Here is a 21,923-nt window from a genome sequence, read left to right as displayed (position 1 = left end):
TCTCTTAACAAATGTCTCACTTAACAACAGAATTTTTGGGGCTCAGTTGTGGCTGTAAGTCGAGGACTACCCCTATTAAGTGGAGTCTCAGGATAATTCCTCTCTGACTGAGGAAGATGAGGGAGGGAAGGAGAAGCACAATCAGACTTGCAAGATACTCTTATTTCAGCCATGAAAGGATCACTCTAGTCCAGGGCTTTTTGGGTCATCAAGTTTTTGACACCTTGCTAGGCGACTGGTGGTAGTCGGATGTTGCCATATTCTAAAAGTGGTACAATGGGTGAAAAGGTTGAAAAGCCTTGCTCTACTCTTCCTGGGGAGTTGGTTTCCTGATCTACTCAGTAATTGCCTTAGCTTGCAATTACATAGGCATTTCCCCCATTGGTGTGGATCTCAGTCAGACTAGATTTCCACCTGCATGTGGAAGGAGCCGAATTTTTACCAGTTCAACCAAAACATTTCTGTCATCTTCTGGGATGACTACTTTCTTCTACTCTCTACTCTGCCAATTGGCAGCATAATTTTGGGAGGCTCTGTTTTTAAATCCTCCACTATTTGGGTAGGAAGCATGTATTAAACTTATTGTAAAAAGAACCCAACCAGGTTCTTAAATGCACTGCTACTAATTTATCCCTTAAGTTAAAGATATTTGAACATGGTATATCAAGACAGCAAAGGGATGCTATAAACGAGTTCAAGGATTAGTGAGACTCAAATTAGAAAAAGTAAAAAAAAAGTGTTAAGAAGTTAAATTGAGAACATGCTACAAATAACATCATTGAAGAGAGAGATTATATACAGATATACTTACTTCTGTCTGTCTTTCAAGCATCTGATTGCTCCTAGAAAACAAGTAAAATTAATAATACTTTCTGCTAGTATTATTTAATAAAAACTGTTAATCTGTTAAAAAAATAAAATAAAAAATAAATCTCAAGTAATGGAATTGCATGATCAGTAAACAAGATGGCTTGATTCCAGCTAATTTGCTGTTGTTGTAAACAGGAAAATGGAAGTATAAAATCTTTACTTAGTACCTCTGTTTATGCAACCAAATTTAATTATACAATTACATCAAAATCAACCAAAGCAATTAAGGTTTAATATACAGTATGAAGTGGGCATTGTGTTTTGCAAACTATGGTTTATAACTTTGTGATTGTTAATTAAATAGAATATGGTAAAACAAACCATGCTTTAATATGTTATGCATACTCAACTTTTGCCTATACATTAGTGTGTATACAAGTAGCCAGTCCAACATTGTAAATTAATTTTTAAGTATATACCAGAGGAATCCCTATACAGGTAGTCCTTGACTTACAACACTTTGTTTAGTGACCATTCAAAGTTACAACTGCACTGAAAAAAGTGACTTATGACCATTTTTCACATGACTGTTATAACACCCCCATGGTCACATGATCAAAATTCAGACACTTCGCAACTAAATCATCTTTATGACGGTTGCAGTGTCCTGGGGTCTTGTGACCTTTTGACAAGCAGAGTCAATGGGAAAGCCAGATTCACTTAACAACTGTATGACTAATTTAACAACTGCAGTGATTCACTTAATAGCTGTGTCAAGAAAAGTTGTAAAATGGGTGAAAACTCGCTTAACAAATGTCTCACTTAGCAACAGAAACTTGATGCTCAATTCTGGTCATAAGTCCAGGACTAGCTGTATATTCCTCCTCTTGACAGGTGAATTGCAGAGAAATCTAAACACGCAAGGAGACTTAAAGGGCAGCACTGATTGCAAAGACTAGATGTTGAACTTTTGTCCTCTCTGAACTCAAGAGTTGCTTCAAATTATGTGATGAGTGGCATATAAATTTAACATTAATAATAAATGATACATTACGTTCCCGAAGTTGTTTTAATTGTAATAGTGCTTATAACCTAAAAGAAACATAAGGAACTTAGAAGCCAAAACAGGTAGTCCTTGTTTAGCCACTGCCTCATACAGTGACCATTCATAGTTACTAGGATAATGGAAAAGTAATTTTGAGACCAATCCTTGCATTGACTTCAGTAGATCATAAGTCTATGGAGATTCTTGGTCATCCAGATCATGGTTGTCCCGAAGGTGCTTTTTCAGAAGGAAACTGGACTTTATTGTTTTTTCTTTGAAGACTTTTTGCTTCTCATGCAAGAAGCTTCTTCAGCTCTGACTGGATGGTGGGGAATGGAAGGATTTATATTTCTTACAGACAGCTGGTCAATCCTTCCATTCCCCACCATCCAGTCAGAGGTGAAGAAGCTTCTTGGATGAGAAGCGAAACATCTTCAAAGAAAAAAACAAGTAAGTCCAGTGGCCTCCTGAAAAAGCACCTTTGGGATAAAGATCATAAGCATAGTTATGGTTTCCTTTAGCAACTGCTTTGTTTAATGACAGAGTTCCTGTGTCAATTGAGGTCACTAAACAAGGACTACTAGCATTAGGAGGCAATGACAATAGTTGAGGGAAACAGCTCAGGAATGAATTTCTATGCGGATCATTTATGTCCCCGTTTTTAGAATGGAGATAACATTTCAAGTGGGCTAATGAAAATACAGATTTGCATTTCAGTCACGTGACCTTCTGCTACATTTATGTTACAGCTTGAAAATGAAAACAGGGTACTCAGAGCATGTTCAAAACAACATTGGAAGATACTTTGCTAAGAATAAGTGCACAGAGTTGTTTCCAGAGATGTAGTTCATCGGTGCACAGCACTTGTCTAAGCCAGGGGCAGGCAACCTTGGCTCTTTTATGACTCGTGGACTTCAACTCATGGCTGACTCAGGAATTCTGGGAGTTGAAGTACACAAGTCATAAAAGAGCCAAGGTTGCCTACCCCTGACTCTAGACTAATGATAAATTATTTATATTTTACAGATATAGTTACTTTGTGGGTGGCGGCCTTCTTCTAGAGGAAGGACTGTTTTTTTCAAATCTCTCAGTTGGTGGCAGAGGAGGCTTCTGTATCTTTGCCAAGTCTTCTGCCAGAGACCTAAGAGAGAAAGAGAGAGGATTTGAAAGAGAATTTCTTCACATTGTGTTTCTTTGGCTAATTCTGATGGTTTATTTTACAGAAAATTAAATGGTTACCTGAGCTTTGGTGTCAGACCCTGGAAAGAAGGAAGGAAAAGCAAGGGTACATTAAAAAAACTAGGAAAAAAAACAAGCTAAAATATTGCAAGAGTTCACTAGAATAAAGCCATCTCTTACCATTTCAGGAAAAACTCGTTTGCCTTAATTAAGAAAAAAAAGGGAAGAACAGTTAATTACTCATCACTGGATTTAGAAAACTAGACAGTGCTGTAAGGTTATGTTAACTTTAAGAGAAAGTTGAAGGGTATTACCATGTCATTGTAAAGAAAATAAAAATCTAATAATCCCTTTCCTTCTTATAGAATGTGTTAAAATATTTGTGTTTTATTTGCCTGTAGAGCACTCCCATCTTGCTCTGTGGACAGCTTGCATGTTGCATCCCTAACTAGGCCTTAAAAAGAGATTCTCTTAAAGGAATTTCTTGTTATAAGCAACAATTGGATAGTGGAGTGCCTTGTGTCCTGTACTTGAGGACTTGGAATCAGCATAACTGAGGGATTCGGGATTAAGAATAGAACCATCAGTGTAGTGTGCTGTTTCTGCAACCCTTTACAGCCCTGTTCACATTTGATTTTGTGTGAATGGGGCTGTCACCCTGCACAGTCCTAGTGGACAATCACTTCAATATGAGCCAGCAGTGTGCTGCAGCTGCCAAAAAAGCCAACACAGTGCTAGGCTACATTAACAGAGGGATAGAATCAAGATCAAGTGAAGTACTAATACCACTTTACAATGCTTTGGTAAGGCCACACCTGGAATACTGCATCCAGTTTTGATCACCATGATGTAAAAAAGATTTCGAGACTCTAGAAAGGGCACAGAGAAGAGCAACAAAGATGATTGGGGGACTGGAGGCTAAAACACATAGGGAACGGTTGCTGGAATTGGGTATGTGTAGTTTATTGAAGAGAAGAGTGAGGGGTAACATGATAGCAGTGTTCCAATATCTCAGGGGCTGCCACAAAGAAAAGGGAGTCAAGCTATTCTCCAAAGCACCTGAAAGCAGGACAAGAAGCAACGGATGGAAACTAGTCAAGGAGAGAAGCAACCTAGAACTAAGGAGAAACTTCCTGACAGTTAGAACAATTAACCAGTGGAACAACCTGCCTCCAGAAGTGGTGAATGATCCACCACTGGAAGTTTTTAAGAAGAGACTGGACAGCCACTTGTCTGAAATGGTATAGGGTTTCCTGCCTGAGCAAGGGGTTGGACTAGATGACCTCCAAGATCCCTTCCAACTTTATTATTATTATTATTATTATTATTATTATTATTATTATTATTATTATTATTATTACAATAACTCTGTAGAAATGCTTTACATCATAATTATACTGATGACAATGTAGAAGTAAATAAAACTGAAATTTGGCCGGTTTGAGATAAGTACTTTATCTTATCACAACCTGTTTCCTTCTTTGTAGGTATATATGATACAATATTCTTCATAAAGGCATCAATAACATTTCAAAGTCATACTTTCAAACTTGCACTTCTAAATGTAAAGAATGTTCAGACTGAAATTAGAAATGTTCTCTTACTGGAATGCCAAAGAAATTATAGTTCCCTTTGAGAAACTGCTTTACTGTTAAAGTCCATTAAAGGTGCATTAAACATGGTGTCTTTCTTATTCCTTTATTTGCTAGATCAATCAACTAAACTCTTTAAGGGAGCTCTCTCTTCCTTGTTAAAAACCAAATTATGGCATCCCATTTAAAATGTTCTTGCAAAGACATAACACTTTTTATCTTCAGCTTTATACACCCACTCTAAATTTGTTTTCTGACCTTTATCCAATTTTTCTGTGGTATGAAACATGTGCTACAAAAACCTCTGATATTTCTAACAATGTTCCTGAAGACTCATCAGAATTATAGCTTGGTTGAAAAAAAAATCTCCTGCTATTGCTTGACCATTGTGTTCTTCTGAAGCTATACATTTTATCTCATCACCATCTATTTTCTAATAATTTGTCTAGTGCCCTCTCTGACCCTGAACAAAGGCCAGAATTAAAAAATGATGGTCATAAATACATGCTCACCAGTTCCAAGGCTTTCTCTCTCAAAGGTTGGCCCAGGTCGGTCCATTGGTGGTTTTTTGCTTCGATCGACTGGTGCTGGAGTGAAATCCAAAAAAGTATATTGGATCAGATAGTGTGCTAGTATTTTTATGTGTTATTTCCATAACTCAAAGTCATCTTACTTATTTTTAGAATTCTAGAAACAACTTTCATTCAAAAATTGGTTAAACTTAAAGAATAGCTTTAACCATCTGGGTGGAGTAGCACTATTTGGGGTACTAGTGATATCCCCTTTTTTCCTCATAAATAAATCAAAAACCCTTTACAAAATAAAGTTAATTTAAAAACTCAACATGCTATCATTTAAGAAAAAATCAAATTCAAATTAGAATTGTGAAAAAGTTGGGAAGGCAGGAGGAATATTTAATGGTTTTTTTTTATTAAAGAGTTTTACAAAAAAAGCTTTTACAATACATATCCCCAAAACCCACCCACCCCAAACCACCCCCCTTCCCCCCCCCACTTCCCAGAGCTAAATACAGGGTTATAGATATAATAATCATATTCTAACTAAAAATTATCCATAAAATTAACCAAATTCATAATGTGCTTTAACTCCCCTTTAACATAGATACATACAAAGTACTAACACTGAAATTAATAACAATATCCCTCTAAAATCTACTCATAAGCTAAATGGAACTTTTTAGTCCCATATTTATTCTGAATATAATCTATCCATCTCCTCCAAACTGAAATATATCTTTCCTGTGAATGATCCTTCAAATAAGCAGAAATCTTAGACATTTCTGCAAGATTCGATACTTTAAACACCCATTCTTCTATAGTAGGCAAACTATTTAATAGTTTTGAATAGGGGAAATCCATTAAATGAAAGAAAGTAAGCACACTTACGTTTAAAGAGATTTGCACTTTTGTCTCTGTAACTGTCATTATTGCTTGAAGGAGAACTGAAAGGTGTCTGCCAAAAGAACACATTAATATAAACAAATAAATAAACAGGAGTACATTCAATAGTATGGTACTGTATTTTCTGGCGTATAAGACTACTTTTTAACCCATGAAAATCTTCTCAAAAGTCAGGGGTCGTCTTATACGCCGGGTGCTGAAAATTTAGGGACAGGGCTGGCTGAAAAACCTGGAGCGGATCTCCCATTTAGTCTGCGCAGGGAAAGCAGGACCAATTGGAGAAGAAGCTGCAGTCTGTGATTTTTTACAGGGTTTATAGGGTTTCCTGCCTTAGCAAGGGGTTGGACTAGATGACCTCCAAGGTCCCCTCCAACTTATTATTATTATTATTATTATTATTATTATTATTATTATTATTATTATTATTATTATTATTATTATTTAATCCACTTGCACTGTTTTATGTTTACATGTTTGATGACAAACAGCCTTATGTTTATAAGTGACAGTTTTCCTACTAAGCACCTGCATGTCATAAGCATTTGAATTAAAATTACCATATTAAAATCAAATCTGATGTTTTTTAATTTTTATTTAGTGTGCGTTGGAAGAGGGGTAGTCTTATACGGCGAGTATAGCCCAAACCCTATAATTTAACAGGAAATGTAGGGGGTCGTCTTATATGCCCAGTCGTCTTATACGCCGGAAAATACAGTACTTAACTTGATTTTAATTTGCTTAAATAATTTTAGGTCCCCCCACAGAGGTGCCAACAAAGTATAAGAATGAGCAAGTAAAATACATCTGTCCCTCCTACTTTCTACAATTATTTTTTATGTATGAGTGCATATTGAAGTAGGCTAAGCTATAATGAAAAACTGTCCTTTAAGTGAAGATTGAATCCCGTTGACTTTCTAGACATACTTATTTAGGGGTTTTGACAATAACATGTAAAAAAATTCCCTTTGCCTTCTTGCACACTTTTTTTTACAACCCAATCTAAACCATGGGCCTGCTAGTTTCCCAACAAATATTAGCCAGGCCTAGCCCTACTATATTTTTCAAGATTAACCAAGGTTGGGTAGGGATGGTAGAGCTACTATATACTGTATTTAAGGGATGTCTCTACATTTTTTTATACTTTAGAATACCTTTAGTGAAGAATGCCTCATCAACTCTGAGATGCAGATTATACCTAAAGCACACTCAAAGCCAACAGTTCAAGACAGCATGATTAAGTGATGTGAGGAAGAATATGCAGACATTGGTATACAGCATTTCCTCATGACACTGAAGTAGGTAGCTTTCATCCTTCAAATAAATAACGTATTTTCCGGCGTATAAGACGACTGGGCGTATAAGACGACCCCCTACATTTCCTGCTAAATTATAGGGTTTGGGCTATACTCGCCGTATAAGACTACCCCTCTTCCAATGCACACGAAATAAAAATTTAAAAACATCAGATTTGATTTTAATATGGTAATTTTAATTCAAATGCTTATGACATGCAGGTGCTTAGTAGGAAAACTGTCACTTATAAACATAAGGCTGTTTGTCATCAAACATGTAAACATAAAACAGTGCAAGTGGATTAAACAACAACAACAACAACAACAACAACAACAACAATAATAATAATAATAATAATAATAATAATAATAATAATAATAATAATAATAATAAGTTGGAGGGGACCTTGGAGGTCATCTAGTCCAACCCCCTGCTAAGGCAAGAAACCCTATACCATTTCAGACAAATGGCTGGCCAGTCTCTTCTTAAAAACTTCCAGTGTTGGAGCATTCACCACTTCTGGAGGCAGGTTGTTCCACTGGTTAATTGTTCTAACTGTCAGGAAGTTTCTCCTTAGTTCTAGGTTGCTTCTCTCCTTGACTAGTTTCCATCCATTGCTTCTTGTCCTGATTTCAGGTGCTTTGGAGAATAGCTTGGCTCCCTCTTCTTTGTGGCAGCCCCTGAGATATTGGATCCCTGCTATCATGTCACCCCTCACCCTTCTCTTCGTTAAACTACACATACCCAATTCCAGCAACCGTTCCCTATTTTCCTAATTCACTTTTTCACTTTTCCTAATTCACTCTAAAGCTTTCCCTGCGCAGAGCCTTAAGTAAAACCAGCTGCCTGCAATTAGTGCAGGTTCGCATCCCACCAGGCTCAAGGTTGACTCAGCTTTCCATCCTTCCAAGGTAGGTAAAATAAGGACCCAGATTGTTGGGGGCAATAAGCTGACTTTGTAATAATGCTGCTTGGGGGGGGGGGGTGAAAGCCCTAATAAACAGGCATATACACAGAATGAAGGCTATTGCTAAGCACATTGATTTGTGCTTTAAATTGTAAGCCACCCTCAGTCTTCGGAGAAGGGCAGGATATAAATGGGATTTTAAAAAAAAGACCAAATAGGAGATCCGCTCCAGGTTTTCCAGCCAGCCCGCCCAGTTCCTGAATCAAATGTGTCCTTAGAGCTAAGCCGCTGCTCTGGCTGCTGCCTTCCCCACCTGCCTTTCAAGTTGGGATATACTACAGCTGCTCTTCAACTTTAGAAGGAAAGATGCCCAGACCCCAGCCTGTAAAAAATCACAGACTGCAGCTTCTTCTCCAATTGGTCCCGCTTTCCCTGCGCAGACTAAATGGTAGATCCGCTCCAGGTTTTCCAGCCAGCCCTGTCCCTAAATTTTCAGCACCGGCGTATAAGACGACCCCTGACTTTTGAGAAGATTTTCATGGGTTAAAAAGTAGTCTTATACGCCGGAAACTACGGTATCAAAATAAACTATTTGAACTTCAAAGAAACATACCTCACGGATTCTGGTTCGAGATGCTCCTGGTGTGGGACTGGGGATAGGCCTCTGTGGGGGAATAGGAGGCTGGAGAGTTGGTTTACCTCTCTCTGTTGCAGGTCTGTCTAACAAAGGCAAGGACATTTACAGAATATATTCAGCCCTTTTTGTTCTGTGAGCTATGTATTTTCTAACATATTTCTACATTGCCACAATAAACATGGTTCTTGGTGGCTTCCATGCGGGAGGGGAAATGTAAAAAAAAGCATCCAATATAAAAATGAAAACATACCACAATTCAAACAACATAAAAATAAAAACAGTACAATGCCACAGTATTAAAAAATAGAATAAAATGATAGCAATATCAAAATCAATCAGGGGAAGGGTGTCTAAAACAGTGTTTCTTCCTATTAGATTTAGAATCAGGCCAAACTGATTGGAGACAGCAATTCTATAGATTTATGAGCCATGAAGGGCTTTAGAGTTCAAAACCAAGACCTTAAGTTGGATCCAAAAGGCAACCAATGCAAAGCTCTCAAAACTGGTGATATGTACTGCCAATGTTGAGAAGCCATACAGCATACAGGCTGGTGCATTTTGGACCACATGAAACTTCTGAATATCCTTTATGAGCTGGCCCCAAGTAGAGTGGATTATAGTAATCTAGATAATTTTAATTTAATTTAATTTAATTTAATAATATTTATATACCGCCCTTCTCCCTGAGGACTCAGGGCGGTTCACAGGGCAGAATAAAATACTAAATACAAACGTTAAAACAAGATTAAATAATTGCCCATATTAAAACAGTTGGAATCAAGTTCTAATACACCAAATTAAAATTAAAACACAAGAATAAAAACCCCACCAATCCCCATCAGGCTAGGCCGGCTTGAGATCGCGACGAAAGGAGCGAAGATCGGGCGCCATCCGGAGCTCTACTGGTAGCTGATTCCACAGCTCCGGAGCGCCCACAGAGAAGGATCTCCCCCTGGGGACCACCAATCGACATTCTCTGATCGGTGGCACCCTGAGGAGGCCCTCTCTGTGGGAACGCACAGGGCGCAGGGAGCTTGATGCCGGCAGCAGATGTTCCCTAAGGTACTCCGGCCCCATGCCATGAAGGGCTTTAAACACTGTTACCAGTACCTTGAATCTCACCCGGAAGACAACTGGCAACCAATGCAGCTCACGGAGCAGCGGTGTAACGTGGGAGTATCGGGAGACTCCCAACACAACTCTCGCGGCTGCATTCTGTACCAGTTGTGGTACAGAATGATAAGAAGTGGTCAGGATGCATAAATGTCTAAAGACATTTTATTTTACTTTTATATTTATATTTAGGTTGTCTTTTCAGAAATCCATCAATGAATTCCATAATGCAGCTTGACAGAGTGTGCAAACATTTTTAAAAAGTGAATTTAAAAAAACAAATTAGAAAGAATTATTTTAAGGAATCAGAAAATTGTTGCTATTATTATTATTCAATGGAAAAAGTTCTCCACATCTCTTCTGCAAAATACCACATCTCCCCTTACAATTATTTGAAGAATGAGGTGCTTGAAATCAGATTTTAAATAGTTACCTATGTAATCAGAAATGGTCGGAATCGGTTTTGGAGGAAATATAGCATTGCGGGGGGTGTCCTCATCATTTGATGGAGGAGGTTCATAATCTGCCTCATTTTCATCCTCAAACCCTTCTTGATCATTGGGTGTTTCATAATCTACAGCATCTCCCCTCTGATAGTCATCTGGGCTTTCATAACCATCACTTTCATCCTGTCAAAACAGATGTGTCCTTTTGCCAAAACAATCTATCATCTTAAGATTACCTTTCAAGATACAGAATGAATTCTATCACAAGCCACAACCAAGAGTAATATTTAATACACAAATATATACACACACTTCAGGAGCTAAGACCTCTATTTATAGTGATTACTCTGATAAGGTGATAGAAAATCTAACTATGTAGTCCTTAATTTTCAAGAATTATGCTAACTGCTGTGGCATTACATTTTTTCCCCCCAAAAAAATGTGATATTTAGATACTGCTGTCTCCCCAATGACTGATTTGAAAGGCGGCTTCATTTAGCCTTGTCAGGGAAATATGTTGCTTAGAGAATTTGTGACAATAGAAATTTAGTAACTTAAACTAAATTCACTTTCTTCAAACATATTTATCTGTTCTCAAACCTGCATAATAGGTTTCATTAGAAAGTTGAATTACTTTTGATACTTCGGGCTTTTTTAAACAAAATAATGTTCTTGAAAAAACTGATTTATAATTTTAATTTATATGACTGTCCATTCATGTATAACTCTATGGCTGTTCATTCATGCACAACTCTGAATGGTTTACAAAGATTAAAAACAATATTACAATATACACATTGTCACATTTTAGTAGCAGCTTCAACCCCAAACTGTAGGCCAAGTAAAACAGTAGAGTATAGTAGCAGTCTTGTCATATTGGCTATAATTACATTTCTTTCAAGCATATCTATTGTGGTATTTAAAACCAAGATTTAAGTGCACCATCTAGAGCTTCTTCAAATTTTACCACTGAGTAACAGTCATCATTTTCATAGCTACAGAAATGGGTATTTTTTTCCTATTTAACCCTATATTAATTTGTAAATTAAAGTAAATTAAATTAATATACATTTTCACTTAACCAGCTTTATTTCTTTGCCTGGGTATTCTTTAAAACATATGCAACTCTTGCCTCAAATCCCAAAATATACTTACAAAGGAGGACCAGCCATCCTCTTCCTCTTGTTTATATTCTGTGGAAAAACAGTAAAAATAATATATTTATTAATACACAGAAGAATATAAATAACCAAGTGAGTTGGTTACCCAGTTAACTGTTAATGCATAGTTAGCAGAGCATGGTAGAGAAACCAGAGTTAATAAAGTAATGTATATATTATCTGATAGGTCACGATAATCCCTCAACAATATTATTTGGCTGCATCAGTTGAATATTTAAATGTATTCCACTGAAAATGATAGAGCATGAAATGTCAAGAGCCCTGTTTTGACATTTCATGTATCAGGTTACGGCCATTTCCCCATCAATGATTTACAGCACCATTTGGTTTCACCTTGTCATTGCTAAGTCAATGTTAAGGTTGTCCTGTTACATCAGCTCAATCATGGTTAGATAATACAAAAACCCCAAACCCGCCCACTTCCCCCCCACTTCCCAGAGCTAAATACAGGATTATAGTTACAATAATCATATTCTAAATAAAAATTATGCATAATATACAATTAACCAAATTCATAATGTGCTTTAACTCCCCTTTAACATAACTACAAACAAAGTAACAATAACAATATCCCACTAAAATCTACTCATAAGCTAAATGGAACTTTTTAGTCCCATATTTGTTCTGAATATAATTTATCCATCTCCTCCAAACTGAAATATATCTTTCCTGTGAATGATCTTTCAAATAAGCAGAAATCTTAGACATTTCTGAAAGATTCAAAACTTTAAACACCCATTCTTCTATAGTGGGCAAACTATCCTTCTTCCAATATTGTCCCACCAGTAACCGTGCTGCTGTTATCATGTTCAACATCAAGTTAGTTTCTTTAACATCACAATCTACAACAATACCCAATAAAAACAATTGCGGAGAAAACTTTATCTTTCTCTTAAAAATCTTTTGAATGTTCCACCAAATTTTGATCCAAAAAGCTTTTATATTTCTACAAGTCCACCACATGTGAAAATAGGTAGCTTCTAAACTACCACATCTCCAACATTTAGACTGTAAATTAGGATACATGTTGGACAACTTCTTGGGATCTAGATGCCATCTATAAAACATTTTATAAAAATTTTCTCTTAGGTTTTGAGCCTGAGTAAATTTAACGAAATTGGTTCCTGAATATTTTGTGCCCACTTTACAGTGTTTAACCAGTTCCATTTCCGAATCCAATTCAATTAAAGCATTATATATCCTCTTTATATGTGCACAATTTAGATCTCTAATTTGTTTTACTAAATTTTGATCTGTAATTGTGATGCCAACCTTTTGATCTGACTTCCACCTAGCTTTCAATTGGGTATATTGAAACCAAGAGTAACTTATGTTTTCTTGTCTTTACACCTCTAATGATTTAAGTTGCCAATCATTCCCTTGCAATCTAAGTAGTTCCTTATAAGAAACCATATCCATACTCACTCCCATAGATATGCTCTCTATCGTGTGTCCAGGAATTCCCCAAATCGGTATTTTATAATTTAACTTATAATAATACTTTTTCCAGACACGCAGTAAAGCACTTCTAAGAATATGGGATTTAAAAGCCCTGTCCACCTTCTTATCGTAAAGCAAATATGCATGCCATCCATATACCAAATCCCATCCCTCAAGATGAAGTATTCTCTTGTTAGTTAAATTAAGCCAATCACTAACCCACGTCAAGGCAACCGCATCATAATACAATTTCAAATTCGGCGCCTTGAGTCCCCCTCTTTCCCTGGCATCTTGTAAAATCTTAAATTTAACTCTTGGTTTTTTCCCCGCCCAAATAAATTTGTTAATACCCTTCTGCCATTGATCAAGGTTGGCATCCTTTTTCAATATAGGTATCATTTGAAACAAAAAGAGAAACTTTGGTAGAACATTCATTTTAACAACTGCAATTCTTCCCAGTAATGATAATTGTAATTTTTTCCAATTATTTAAGTCCCTTTGTACCTTCAACCATAGTGTTTCATAATTATTCTTCTTCAGCAAAGAACTCCAACCAAACAGGACTATGGTCAGACATTGTCCTAGGAAAAATCTTAACGTTCTTAACCGAAGAAGAAAGATCAGTAGTAATCAAAATAAAGTCAATCCTGGAGAAAGATTTATGTCTATCTGAAAAAAAAGTAAAATCTCTGTCTCTCATATTCCTTTCCCGCCATACATCTCTTAATTCCAGATCTTCCTTCAAATAAAAAAAGCTTTAGGCAATTTTGAATTAAAAAAGTTTTTAGAAGATCCCTTCTTGTCTTCAGATGGCACCAAAACTCCATTCCAGTCCCCCATCATAATAACAGATTTGTAATCCAGTTCAATTAGTCTCTGATGTAAAAATTTAAAATTTTTTTGCTGTTGTTGATTTGGAGCATATAATCCAATAAGAACTTTCTTTCCTTATAGTGTTAATTCAATACTAACATATCTCTCTTGTTTATCCGATTCAATCAATCTTGCCGAAAAGTCTTTTCTTAAGTAAATAACCACTCTAGCCTTCTTGTCCAAAGCAAAAGATGCAAAATGTGTTCCCAATCGGGAATTAATCAAATATTTTTGATCTTTTAATGCAATATGTGTCTCTTGTAAGCAAACAATGTCACTTTTGTGTTGTTTCAGATAAAAAATACTTTCTTTCTTTTCTGTGGTGAATTTAACCCATTAACATTCCATGTCAGGAACTTCACCATCTCTGGTGACCATGAGCCTTTGGAACATGGCCTGAAGATCAGCTGTTGCTCTCTTAGGACGTGCTCCTCCCACAGGCTCTTAAACGGCCGCATCTTGCGTAGCTGGACCAGTTACAGGCTTTTGTTTTTGCTCTTTTTCCATACTCTTATATGCAGCTCTTGTCATCCTCTGTTCTTTTGGATCTTCCTTTAATGCCAAACTCTGCTCCATGGCCTCCGCCTTCTGCATCTCCTCAAGAGGCAATGACATTGCCCCTTCACTCAATTGTTTATCATCTTGTCTTGCTTCTATTCTTTTAATTCGGGGAGATGGTGGTAAACCTGCTTTCAGGACCTTAGTGTAGAAATCTTTTGCTTTTAAAATTGTATCCAATCTGTATCTGGTCCCTGCATAATTTACCACAATTCCAATAGGTATTTCCCATCTGAACTGGATTTGTCGCTTCTTAAGCTCATCAGACAAAAAGGCAAAGTCTTTCCTCTTTCTAAGAATTTTTGAAGGTATCGCCTTTAAAATCATAATATCTTGGCCTGCAATCTGAAATTTTTCCCAATAAAAAGCCTGGATAATAGAATTTCTGGTTGATCTCCTGGAAAAATAAATCACTACATCTCTAGGTAGACTTTTTGCCTAGCAATCCAGGAGTTAACCCTAAATGTCTTATCCATTTCCTTAAGTAGTTCTTCAGGTTCACATTTCAAAACAGGAGCCACTGCTCGTGCTATTTCCCATTCCAAATCTTCTTTAGGATTCTCTTTGAGGCCTCTGATACGCAAAGCAAACTCCATGTTCTTGTATTCTGATATAGTAACCTCGTCTTCTGTTCTGTCAATCTTGGCCTCTGCTCTATCAATCTTCTGTTCAGCATCAATAATTTTATTTTCCAAATTCTCCACATACTCCATAACTGCGGGCCGGCAGTTTGACATGCCTGATCTAAATGGTTAAAATATGTGAAACACACAGAAAGACTCCAGGAAGACTAAGATAGGAAGATGAGAAATCCTGCTGACTATGTAACTTATAAAGAGAACTAAAATTGATCAGCTGTTGGGCAACTATTTCCATTACTCTCCCAGGACTGGGGGGAAGCAATCGAAATGGACTGATATAGGGTAACGATAAATGAAAATCCGGCTTATTGTCCTTCATAATTTTCTGGACACTCAATGAGGAAAACAGAGCTATTGCCTCTTCAGTTAAATACATTTCAAAATATTATTAAAGCAGAAGAAAGCTAAAGTGATCCCTCTGACTCTTTAAATAAAATAGTGGAAGTCTGTTCTACTCTCATATCTCTAGCTGAAAGCCCGGAGAGTAGTTGTTGCCGTAAATAGACAAAGTTCAAAGGAACTTGTTGAATGCTAATGAAAAGGGTCAACATTGGGCAAGAGATGACTATAGTTGAGGTGACTTAATAACCAGGAGAAAGGGACTATGTAATATCTCTCCACAATTCACAAACTACCTTCTATCATACTCTCTATTGTACATCTAACTTTGCCTCTAAGTAATAAGTTGCAAAGCATAACAGATTTTACACACCTTGATTCTATTGTTGAATTATATTCTAATTGTATGTTTTTACTGATATAGTTAAACATGACTTACAGTTGTCTCATTGGGTTAGAGGTAGGGATTTTAGAGCAAAATCATTTGGTTAAGGGAGAAAGTTGACACTGAAGTGAAAACATAGCCTATGATTAATCAGTATTGAAACAAAATACGATACTAAGCCTCTTAGATAAGTTTGTTTTGATTCTGGGTAGCCATAGTTTCAAAAGATCAAATAACAAATACAGCACCAAGTTGTGACTTCCACCCCTTCTGAATGTGTGCTGTGGCATCGCACCCAAGTATGAAAGAGGTGGAGTTTTGCATTGCAATTATGCAATGCTGTTTTCATCTTTTGTGAATGAAAGCCTTCAACCCTGGGCTTGCCAATAAAAATGAATAGAAGGGAGAGATACGTCTGACCCATGAGCAAGATGCAAGTTTTGTAAACAGTCCAGCTTTATTTATCAGTGCAATTTACATGGCTTTGGTGGAAACACAAAATGGGTTTACAAATGCAAAATGGTAATCCAATTCTTTCTTTTAGTATAGCATCAGAAGTACAAGTAGGAAAAATGTTTCTATGCTTATGCTAAATTTTATTTCATGTTTCCACTCTTCAACTTTCATTGTTTTAAAAGCCATTATTATGTATCAAACTGTTGACTCCAAGGTAAATTGATTTCATTTATTTCTCTTGGAAATCATTTAAATTAAACATCATGTTTAATATTTCACATTGATTTCTGTAACACTGAAGTATAACCAACATAGCCTAAAGCTATGCCACAGTAGGAATATTTTAAAAAAACACAACAACACTGGCTACCAGCATGAATTCTGAATATTGGTATACAGTGAATAGGCATAACAAATATTTTTACCTGTATTTTCAGGAGATTTCTGCCTCTGTGTTCTGTAAATTAGGAAATAAGCAAATTAGTGTTTTAGATGATGACAATGATAAGAAACTTGGGTTATGTGGTGAGATCTCCAGCTAAACTGGAGGGAGACAGCTAAGAGTGGGCAGAGCTTAGAGTCCTTCTACTGCAGACAGCAGCACAGGCTTGACTTCCACCAGAATTCCTGAAGCCTTGTCTGATCATTCCAAGGGAATGCACTCAGTCTGGGGAGATCCTTGTAACATATTTGCCTAACAATAAAGTTTCTGCTTGAGATAATTCATGACTAGTTCTGGCTGCTTGCACCTGACAAGTTGATTCAAATGTCCTGATTGCTCTGGCTTAGCATTTGTGGACACTGTAGACACATATGTGACACTGTCCCCAATCGAGCCCTGGCCAAAAGGCAGTTCCATCTCTCTCTTTTTGCATCAAAAAATGGTACCTTTTCCAACTTTTGCCAGCACAACCCATTCTAAACACTCCTAGGTAGTGTGTGCTTTTGTGGATACACCTCCTCCTTTTTGGGCAGCTGTACAAGTTGTGCTATGTGCAGATATACTGTTCAGATTCTGTGCAGTTTCTGTCTCTTCCAGACTAAATATTCAGATGCTTTTTTTAAAAAAACACACCACTCTCTCAACCTGAGGTTTCTTTAAAGAGTTTTCTTGCTCTCTTCTTAGTGCTAACCATTGGAATCAGCTGTGAAGCTAATGAGACTAAAAGCCTGAGGCACTGAAATTAATGACACTTATTTCAAGAAATGTGCTCAGTGCTAGAGTCAGGATGGAGTTGCTGCAAATGGAGGGCTGTATTATTTCTGCCTTAAGTCCTTTGCCCTTGAAAGATCTACTAATTAGCAATAAAATATATTGCATGACACCACTAGATTGTGAAACTCCCTAACACTTCATTCCAATCGCTGGGTGCTGTCTGCAGAGGCAAAAAAAAAATCCCTCAGAAGCATTCTGAGTGTTGCATTACATTTTGCAAAGAAGCATGTACCGCTGACTTTCAGTGCCTACTTCCTGAATCCAAGCTCTTGGTGTAAAATAAATTCACAGAAGAAAATAGTTCACAACTGAGCCTTCTCAATTGCAGCTACATAATATTAATGTCAGATCTGCTCCGGTTAGATCCCTTAGAAAATAAAGACCCTCGACTCCATTTGATTGAAATGATAGGTTCTTTTACTAAAGGTTGTTGGCTGCAGTAAATTCAGGCTAGAACTAAGGTTCCCCGGGGCAAAAGGTTACAATTTTTTTTTTGCCCCTCAACCCAGGCCTTCCTACTTGACCAATTCATCTTCAGCCAACGGAGAGCCACATAGGTCGTGTAAGAATTGCTTGGATGTTTGGAGCAATCCACATTCCATTCCCAGACCGCTCGGCATTGTGGCCTTGAAGCCTGGCACAAGCTGGTTCCAGGCATCTTGGTCTTCCTCGTGATGTCAAACCCCTCTCCCTACATCTCACTATTTCCCCATACAGGTTTAATGTCCATTTGTCCCCCCCCCTCGCTCCCTTCTCTCCCCCCCCAGCATTTGATGGCAGGATGTCAGCAGGACACCAGGCCGAAGACGGCAGAACTGACAAATAGATTGGAAAGGAAGGTTCTCTCCAATGTGGATGAAGAAGTTTCTGTTTTAGAATCTGCTGCTGAATCTGAAAATATTAAAGTTTTTCAGAGGGAGTTTCAGATTAACTAATTCAGGGCGCTAACCAAGAATGAAAGTACTGGTAATTTCTCCCTATAAATAATAGTAGTACAGCTGAATTGGGTGAACAAATCTAGCATCTATTCAAGGGAATGTAAGTGCCAAGTCATTAACACAATCACTTCTGCTGGTGTTTAATAGAATGTGTTCTGTTGCAATGCCAGTCGTATGCAGTTTTAAATTTTGATCTCTTGATCCATGCTGGATGAATTGAGCTTAAGTAAGTTTGCTTTTGCTATTCCTTCCTTGGATGTGGTTTGGCAATTAACACTGTATCAAGCGAACACAGCTGAAAGCCATTCCATTCATCCTAACAGTTGGATGTGCATCCTCTCCTGCCCTCTAATGGCAGCAACTAACTGGAAAGTTTTCATTTACTATTGTTATAACAGAAATATACTAAATTCTTCCTACCTTTTAGGAAAGATGCTTCTTTTTTCTTCATGTCGGTTTATTTCCTGACTTAGTTTGGTTAGAATGCTGAGATGAGAAAAGAAACTATTAATAAAACAATCATTATACTAAAAAGGATATAGTATGTTAAATTAGCTTATGGTTTAAATGGGAGTTCAAGGTGCTCATTGTCAACTGGATTTATTCCATTATTTTTTATTTTATTTTTTTGCATACAGTATTGAACAGAATGATTACATCATGAGTTCTAAGAAAAGAGTACAAGACAAAGTCAATACGCTGTTTATATATATATATATATATATATATATATATATATATATATCCACAACCCTGTTGCTAAATGGAGTTATAGTAAAGGATTGGATGAATTTTAAATCACCTGCATACCATGCAATTATAATACTTACTGAAAGGTAAGGCAAGCTTATTGCTTTAATGCAATAAGAAGGAAAGGAAATAAATAAGAGTAAATAATCTTGTAATCATAGAACTTTTAGTGATATGTATGAAGCAAGACATATTTTGTTGAGGTATAAAATAATTTACTGATAGTACTGGAGGTCAAAACAGGCTTAACAAGAGGAGAGGTTATAGTATTTCTTAGATTAGATTAGTGTAAATTAAAATATATATGCTCCTTGCTTAGCAACTGCCTCATTCGGTGACCATTCCAAGTTATGATGTTGCAGAAAAAATAACTTTAGCACCAATGCCCACATTCATGACCTTTGCAGCCTCCTTCAATCATACGATTGCCATTAGTCAGTACAAATTGTCTTGTGTTGGACTTTTTTCTTTTTTTCCTCTTGCAGAGAGGGAAGATTGGAGATGAAGGGATTACAAGAGAGTAACAGGCACACATATACATCAAAAAGAATGTGGTGGCATATGTGATTAGACATAGCAGCCAGGTATTTCATTGTATTTCACATGCCTAGTGAGATCAGTGAGTCTGTTAGGATATAACTATGGTATAATAGGGCAGTAGAACCACAAAGAGTTGTGCAGGAGCTAAGAGGCAGAGTCCTTTTCTCAGCATATTAGCAAACCTTGGACTTCTGAATTTTTAACAACTAAATTAACAGAGGTTTTCCCCCACAATTAACTGTTATATGATGCCGATAATACATTACATAATACAAATATTAGTTGAGAACAGTGGTATTTATGCAGTATAAACTATTTGTATGTTTAAATGTTTAAACCATGATGAATTTAGATAAGAAACCTTTAAAGATGAGAAGAAAGGCATTTATGTCAGTGTTAATATGGGTTCTACTAAGGTCTTCACTTTGTGCATGTGTGTCTGTGTGTGTCTGTGAAAATACAGAGTGAAAATCTATATTTTTATGCCTATATGGAAAAGTAGAAAAGTTATATTTTGTTGGTTCCTCCTTCTTTATCCTACAACCAATATTTAGTATTTATAAACTGCTAAGCACATTGATTTGTGCTTCTTAGATTGTAAGCCGCCCTGAGTCTTCGGAGAAGGGCGGGATATAAATGGGATTAATATAAATAAATAAATAAATAAACATTTAGACTCCCTGAGAAAGCTTATTTGTATTTGCTACATGATGTATTGCATATATGAAATCAATTATTGCTTGGATTTGGTTAAACTGCTGTTATGGACCTACAGTATGTGGTTTAATTATGCCATTGCTGCATATCTCCTATTTTAAGTTCCCAGATAAAATGTCTGCTGTATCTTTCTTCAATATTCAGCAAAGTTCTTTCTCATAGCTGTGAATGTTCATCTCAGTATATTAGATATTAAATCTGAAGTGAAATCATATTTTAACTAGATATAATTCTAGAATGCATTAACAAGACACATTGTATTTACTGATATAACAGTTTTAATTTCCTTGGAAAACTGTTTTTTGATTTTGACTTTTTGACTCCACAATGACATATTTGTGCTTTGTTTTCCCTAGGAAGATATTTGGATTAGAGGTTTTTAATTCCCACCGCCCAACAATGTCCTGCAAAATCTACCCTCATAAATGTATATAGATCATATTTAATGCAATAAAAGCTGTTGATTTTGCTTTGAAAAATAAGCCAGGTTTCTTTGGAGGATTGTGTTTGGATATGATCTTGGCTTGTAAAGAGAGTAACAAGCAAGGATCTATAGTTGGAATTAGATGGTAAGCCTTCAATCTCCAGTAAATTAAATAAAAATAAATAAAAAGAGGCAGAGGCAGCTGTAATTTAAAGGTCAACCCTCCTACATTCTCACTGTATATATGAAATTGAGCATTAAACTATTTCAAAAACCACTGTCACCTTTTTTTAAAAAAAAAACTCTCCGATTTTGGTTTAATTTTATTTTTGCGTAGGAAAAGGTTAGTCAAAATGCAAGTGTTAAGTAATCTTTTAAATTAAATTAAATTAAAAAATATTTTTATAAAGAAGGAACTGGTAAGACCAAATTTCTCTTTCAATGTTTTCTTCCCTTTTAGCTTTTTAATGGTTTATAAAGTGGTCATAAATGCAGAACTATACATTTATGCATGAAGTATTATTGCATCATGACCGATCAAGAGGTTATTGTTTGTATAGTGCAGTTTTTACCAATGCAGCATATTTCAGATTTTTTTAAAAAAATCACTAAAGCTTAGGAGATGCACAGGAAGCACAAAACTTCCTACCCTTGTCTTCACTGTAGTTCACTGCCACTTCCCTCTCTTAAGCTTCTTTTGAAGTTAGACTCCAGAAAATAGACTTGTCCAGATTCATGTAGAAATAGCCTGAATAGAGGGATTTGAACCTGGATTAATTCTTCTTATGACAAGTGTTTGCATTTATCAACTTAAATTTTGACTTAAACTGAGTTTTATTGGGGAATCCTTTAGCTAATTGATTTTGCAACCTACAGCCTCATAAAGATACATGTTACTGTAGCTTTTCAAGCTAATTTTTGCTAGCAATCTAGATTCAGGCCTCCTTAAAAAAAGGAAAGGAAAGAACTCAAGCAACTTCTGCAAGACTTGATGGATTGGAGATTCATAAAATCTATTCATT

At 36.4% G+C, this 21,923-nt stretch overlaps 1 protein-coding gene across 1 annotated transcript in view; it reads right to left on the bottom strand.

Annotated features, from left to right (window-relative positions):
* Nucleotides 1-21,923, bottom strand: part of LCP2 (lymphocyte cytosolic protein 2) — a 51,945-nt gene that overhangs the window by 15,736 nt on the left and 14,286 nt on the right. Inside the window, exons 4-14 of the mRNA XM_083351108.1 lie at nucleotides 18,891-18,956; nucleotides 16,742-16,773; nucleotides 11,599-11,636; nucleotides 10,431-10,626; nucleotides 8,861-8,967; nucleotides 6,033-6,099; nucleotides 5,139-5,213; nucleotides 3,215-3,237; nucleotides 3,095-3,114; nucleotides 2,892-2,996; nucleotides 812-842 (exon numbers count right to left, since the gene is read on the bottom strand). Of these exons, the coding sequence (XP_083207234.1) occupies nucleotides 812-842; nucleotides 2,892-2,996; nucleotides 3,095-3,114; nucleotides 3,215-3,237; nucleotides 5,139-5,213; nucleotides 6,033-6,099; nucleotides 8,861-8,967; nucleotides 10,431-10,626; nucleotides 11,599-11,636; nucleotides 16,742-16,773; nucleotides 18,891-18,956 (760 nt within the window). The remainder of the gene's footprint in view (nucleotides 1-811; nucleotides 843-2,891; nucleotides 2,997-3,094; nucleotides 3,115-3,214; nucleotides 3,238-5,138; nucleotides 5,214-6,032; nucleotides 6,100-8,860; nucleotides 8,968-10,430; nucleotides 10,627-11,598; nucleotides 11,637-16,741; nucleotides 16,774-18,890; nucleotides 18,957-21,923) is intronic.

This window comes from Vipera ursinii (assembly GCF_947247035.1).
Source record: "Vipera ursinii genome assembly, chromosome: 2".
NCBI lineage: Eukaryota > Metazoa > Chordata > Lepidosauria > Squamata > Viperidae > Vipera > Vipera ursinii.
Note: the sequence above shows the minus strand (reverse complement) of the source record. Positions and strands in the feature narration are given on the sequence as shown.